Source organism: Varanus komodoensis, unplaced genomic scaffold (genome assembly GCF_004798865.1).
Source record: "Varanus komodoensis strain SLA01 unplaced genomic scaffold, ASM479886v1 scaffold48, whole genome shotgun sequence".
In the NCBI taxonomy this organism is placed as follows: Eukaryota; Metazoa; Chordata; class Lepidosauria; order Squamata; family Varanidae; genus Varanus; species Varanus komodoensis.
Genome location: NW_025336059.1, coordinates 3117647 through 3123646, shown reverse-complemented (window position 1 = coordinate 3123646; position 6000 = coordinate 3117647). Strand labels below are relative to the sequence as shown.

At 48.9% G+C, this 6000-nt stretch overlaps 1 protein-coding gene across 2 annotated transcripts in view; it reads right to left on the bottom strand.

Moving 5' to 3' along the window:
- Window positions 1–1583: 1583 nt before the first annotated feature.
- The window catches only part of PEX14 (peroxisomal biogenesis factor 14), a 113053-nt gene continuing 108636 nt past the window's right edge, over window positions 1584–6000 (bottom strand). For both annotated transcript variants that reach the window (XM_044445357.1, XM_044445358.1), the window contains one exon: window positions 1584–3426. In XM_044445357.1, coding sequence (XP_044301292.1) covers window positions 2964–3426 — 463 coding nt within the window. In that variant the 3' untranslated portion in view covers window positions 1584–2963. The remainder of the gene's footprint in view (window positions 3427–6000) is intronic.

The window sequence follows — 6000 nt, the reverse complement described above, 5'->3', positions numbered from 1 at the left end:
ATGCCTACCTGTGATGCCAGCCCTGTGCCTCTGTGGTGGAGCAATTCCCTTACCTGCAGCAGTTCAATTTTATCATCCCAAGTCTGGAAGATCATATGGATTTACGAAAGGTGTGTTTCTCTGCCCGAATCCCTGGACACTACCAGTAGGAACAGAAAATACTAGGATAAATGGCAACATAGTCTGACCTCTTATAAGACAGAGATTTCTATGCTCCTAAATATATTCAAAATCAAGTAAATATGAATTATACTGAGTTAAAAAGTATTTTTATAATTGGGTTTCTTAAGCTGGGAGAAGCAGCAATGCCAGTCACAGGGACCTCGCTTCAAATCTTACCAGCCATCTTCTGGTTTCTGAGATCCCAGAAGACAATACTCCCAAGAATGTTTTTACTACCATAACGGCTAGAAACTTGGCTGTGTTGCTTTAAAAAATAAAATAAAAATCGAAGTTCTCACCAAATGATCCATTTGTGTTTTATCCATTCTCCCCGAGAATTTCGGCATGCACACACACTCAGCCACCACAAAACTGCCCATTTCTTTTTAATTTGTTGGGCCACCACCAGGCATCTTGTGATGGGGAGCCCTGTGAATTCATTCTGCACTGTGTGTGATGGTAAGAATTTAATGAAATGTTCCCATTAAGTTCCCATGAGAACATTTCATTATATTTTTATTATGGCAAATTCCTTATATTTTTATTTATCAGAGATAAAGATGGGATTTTCTCTCCTTGCCTCCTCCCTACCCCCCCGGCAGACTCAGGGCAGAGCAGTTTGGAGAACGGGTGCCCCCCCCCAGAGGCTGGCAGATTGCCCACCCCTATCCTAAAGAGTTAATCTGTGGAGGGGGGGATTGCACTGATTTCTCTTTAAAATGATCTCCCAGTATCTCACTGTGCAGTTAACTCAATTAGGGTACAATCTTATGGGAATGCCTGTTACCCCAGTGAACTCAGAGGATTATGGATGTCATACACAAGGTGGGAAGAACAGAGTTGAACGAGACCGCTGTGCTTTCCTCTTCTGCAAAGCAGTTGGATGTCTCGGGGAAGTGCTTCCGAGTGGGCAGGAGAGAGACCGATAGGACAGGTCACACTTGGTGGCACTGCTCTCCTCCGCTCCTCAAGAATCCATCTCCGAGATCACTTTTACAACTCCGGGGATTCTTTCCACACCAGCTGCAATGGGGTGGGAATCAGAGCGGCGTTTTCAGAGCCAGAATTCCAAACAATCCTATGGCTATCACAATGCTCTCCAGTAACCACCGGGTTATTCTTTCAACAGGAACAACAGTTTGGATCGCAAACACAGCTGAAAGTACCTTTTGAGAAGAGATACCAAATGTGTGTGTAATCTGGCCTGCACTAAGCTGCTCCATAAATGATTATGGAATCATTGTGGTCTGAACACAAAATCATTTTACTTTTGAAAAGATTTATCTGCAATAAACTATCCTTTTTGTAAAAAACAGCGTCAGTTCTGGAATCCCTCTAAGTGATTCTCTCCATTACTAACCCCTTGTTCCAGCTGAAGACAGGCAGGCAGTTGGCAAAGAGAAAGAAGAAACGAAGCACGATTCTACAGCCACCGCCTGGCGTTAAGCAGTGGTAACTCATATTTATTACAATTATATACAATCATATTTTATAGCTGAATTCTATACATGATCACAAAGACGAGCACGTTTTGCTTTTCCTCTTGGTGAGGATGGGGAGCAGTGAGAGACTCAAGATGTTACAGGATTTGAAAATCTTTTTTTTTTTTTTTAATGAAGTGAACAGAAACTGGGCACTGCTGGAACAGCCGAGAATACAATGCTGCAAAACAAGAGGCTTCTAGAAGCCCGGTGGCTTGTTTTTGTTTCCCCCACTTGATAAGGCAAAAGTGAAAGGGGAGGAAGTGGCTGGAAGAAGGAAAGGAGAGACAGGTGTTGTGTCTGAACCAGGCCCCCACAGCTAAGGTTTGCTTTGAGGAGAACCGTGGATGGAAAGATTGAGGTATAAATATCTCCTTTAAATGTGGTAGATCCAGCAACTTCCAATGTTATGGCCCTAAAATGGAACTTGGAACAACAGAGAGCATAAATGGGATTTAGTTTCCTTTGCAGGAAAAAGCATCTGCAGACTTGGCTGCTGGGGATTAGGAACTTGGAAGCCCCTCTGAGATTCAGACCATCTCTCTTGAATTGCTGAGCTTCTGCTCTTGGTCCTCACCTCTTGCTCAAAACAGACGTCCTGAGCAGCTGGGAGGGGCTGCGAGGCAGAAAGAAGGGAAGGCGCAGAAGAGCGTGAGATTTAGAAAGAGTGTTGCTGCGGGCTATGGAGGCAGAGAACCCCCTCCAGGGAGAGCTTGGCCAGCAATCCCAGAACGTTTCCTGCTCCCAGCAAGAGGGGATGTCAAACAACTTTTAGAAAAGTGAACTGCTTCACTTTTGTTCCCGAGACACTACGGATGGTTGAAGGAGAAGCAGAGGTCCCCAGAAAGAGAACCCTTCATCTGGAAACGAAAGATGGGGTGGAAACCTGCACAGAAAGTTTGCATTTCTTAAAGGGTTTTCTTTTTGGAAGCGGGGATGCTTTGGCTGGGGTTATAGGGTACGGGGGCTAGCCACCTGGCAAAGCAGGGTGGCACACTGGTGCTTTGGAAGGGTTATTCCGAGGACAGAAGCTCTTCATTCCTTAGCTTGATGGGGTGGGGGGCATGGAGGCCTGGTTCTTTAGCCGTGGTCCCATGCTGAGATGGGGCGGGAAGTGGGAGAGGCACCGCTGTGGCCGGAGGAGGGGAGGCCAATATGAAGACAGCTGCTGGACGCCGAGGCTGGCCCAAAGGCGGGTCGTGCTACTCGTGGTGAATGGCAAGGGTGAGACGGAGGGAGCTCCCAGGGCGGAGGGCGGCCCAGGGAACGGAGAATGATTGGGGGGTGTGGGGAGCGGCAGGGCCCTTTGCCTCCGTTGCGCTAGTCAATTTCGTTCTCGTTGCTGGCCCCCTCGGGCCTCCGTAGCTTTTCCACCTGCTCGTTGATCTGCCCGTCACCTCCTCGCCGGTCCTCCGTCTGGACATCCAAGCACTCTTCCTCATCCACGTGGCTGACGTCGTCTTCATCATCCTCCTCGTCTTCCTCCTTCCCTTTGTCCTCCCGCTTCTCCTCCTCCCCTTGTACTTCCATCCTTACCTGGCCCTTGAGGTCGATCACCCCCTCTCCCTCCTCCGCAGGGCCCAAGAGGTGGCAGCTGACCTTCGACCCTTCGGGACTGTGGCTCTCCTTGACAGGCGATGAGGAGTTGGACTCGTTGCTGACTGGCGAGATGTCACTGCTGGTGTTGTGGTTGTTGGTGACAGCATTGGAGGGCGAGGAAGGCTTGACCGGGATCTGCCATGACGGGATTTTGGGGGCTGATGGGGAGGGAGGAAACTGCCTCCTGTGAGATGAGACAGACAAGAGCAAAGACAATGGGTTTTCTATGAGAGGCTTTTTCTTCCCTCTTCCCTCCCCATTTCACTTTCCTTGTGTGCCGTGCCTTCTCAGATTAGAAACCAGCGAGAAAGGACTGTCTGGTCCTCCTCATTACCTGAAAGGCTCTCTGCAAACATTTCAGGCTGAGAAGGGGAGTAAAAATGCTGCAAATGTTTCAGTGTATTTGATTTTAATGACTGTAAGCCGTCCTGAGTTGCTATGCGTAAGGGACAGCACATAAAAGTTTTAAATAAATGAATAAATAAAACGAATACGGGGATGACTGCCATTCTTTGGAGAGGTTGCCAGCAGATCTTGCAGGTCCATACAGGCTATCCTGTCCTAAGGCCTGAAGCAGCCATTACCAAAGGTCATCGGTGGACACACAGAGGGCAGGAGCACTTGTGGCAAAATGGCAGACCAAGGGGCAGGTCGAAAGATCAAGCCTTATTCTCAGGCAGAGACTTGAAGATTTAAAGAAAGAAAATCCTGAAAAAATGAGGGAGGACCCAGATAAAAGGTGGAGGAAAGCATTTTTTTTCTTTCCTTCCCAGAGTTTCTTGGGAAATATTTCAAAAATGCTTGCCCCCTGCCATTTCTGGTATCCTTCCTCCTATTTCTCCTCTTCTCCTTTTTTCAAACAAGGCTTTTTTCAAACATCGCTGTGCCAGGAGCCTCGATACTACATGTCCCCACAAGACTGGGGTGCTTGAACGACTTTTTCAAACAAGGCCGTGCCAGATTTCTAGCCTTTGCCATCCAGAGCAGGCAGGAACAGATTTCAAGACCAGCTGTTGTGTTTTTGACTCGAACTGTGAGGCCAGTTCACAGTGGCCCGGGGCCAAGGGGATGTTCTTGGCTCGGGGCTAATTCACTACCATTAGCCGGGAGCACCTGTCAGACTCCAGCTCTCAACAGCAGCTCCAGGTAGGGCTGGGAAAGAAACCCAGCTGAACCACTGCTGCCAGTCCGTGTAAACAACACAGGGCTGACTCAGCCCTGGGCTGGCTGCTTCCTAAGCTCTTCCCCTCCTGTTCTGCGCTACACTGACATCATCTGGAGTTGTGTCTGCTACGGCACTCACAATTTAAGAAAGATAGGGACAACCCCGACTGCAAAACAGAAGGATGGAAAGGCTGGAGGAACTGGCTGCATACAGAGTCTTCATCTAGCAGAAGGACTGTAAAGAAAAAGGGGGCAAAAATGTGTCCTTTGATGCCCAGAGAGTAGGACGTGGGCAGAAACGGTTAGGCGGGGAGGTTTCAGCTGAACTGTGGGAAATACTTAATATTTATTTATTATTAGGTTTCTAACCAGCTCCATTAGCCATATGGCTCCCCGGGCAGGCTGCAGCAATAAAATACAAAATAAAAATGAGTAAAAATACAATGTAAGGCTGCTTGAATAATACACGGCTTCTTGAAAGCAAAGTCAGTGGGGCTGTTGGACCGGGGCCGAGATCAAGGTTCATCCATGAAATGCACCGGGTGGCTTTGGGCCAGTCACCCACTTGCAGCCTAGCCTACTTCACAGGGTTGCTGTGAGGAGAAAAGAGCAGCTCTGCACACAGCCTTGGGCTCCTCGCAAGAGGAGAGGAGGCGGGATATAAACACGATGCAACAAGAATGAGTAGAGAAGCAGCCATTCTGAAGCTAGCTACCCAACTCTGGATGTTCTCCATTGAGGGAGGAGTTGGACCAGATGGATCTCAGGAGCACCCCCGTTCAAGCTCTAGGGTTCTGAGGATCTTTTTGTCATACATCAAGCTTCCAGTACCCAACTTGAAAGTCACTCTTGCAGGCTGTAAGCTGGCTCTTCGCGCCAAGTGCCGGGAAAGAATTCCCTAAGCAGGACTTTGCCCTGCCGCCCCCCCCACAACCTGCAGAGCCTTGGCCTTGGAAGACACCCGGCCTCTGAAGCATCCTTCGTCTCTGCATGCAAATGAGCAAATGACCGTGTTATTCACCAGTGCTGTCAATGCTATCGAGGAATTCAATTTGGAGGTTTTTCTTGGCTTCAGAGTCGTGGCCTCTTTACTGCAAGGGAGGGCTTGCATTGGCTGGCTCGGTTTGTTTATTTTAAGAAATATATTTTCCAAACGCACTTATCTTCACAGCTGCGTTAATGCAGAAAGACTCCCCGCCACCCCCGAATGAATTTCCTCTTAATGACAAGATGTCCTCTTGCGGACACGGAGGCAGAGTGGCTGTCCTCACTCCGCTCTCGGAGGAACTCTCTGCTGAGAGCAAGGGGGTTGCCAAACAAACCGCTTTATGTGTCTGCAGCACGAACTGGAAGTGGCCGACCTGACGTTTACTCTCTCTCCTCGTGCGTAAACGTCAACTCTGCCCACAGAGGCACGGACTGGGTTCAGACAGTGCAACAACCCACACTTTGAGGTTGAGCATGGGTGGAATGTGGGTTGCTGTTCAGCTCTGAGTTATTGCTGAACCATGGGTTGTCTGAACCCAGCTGAGGTAACAGGCCATGACGAGTAACCCACAGTTCACAACCCAACAATCCACGGTGGTTCATGGTT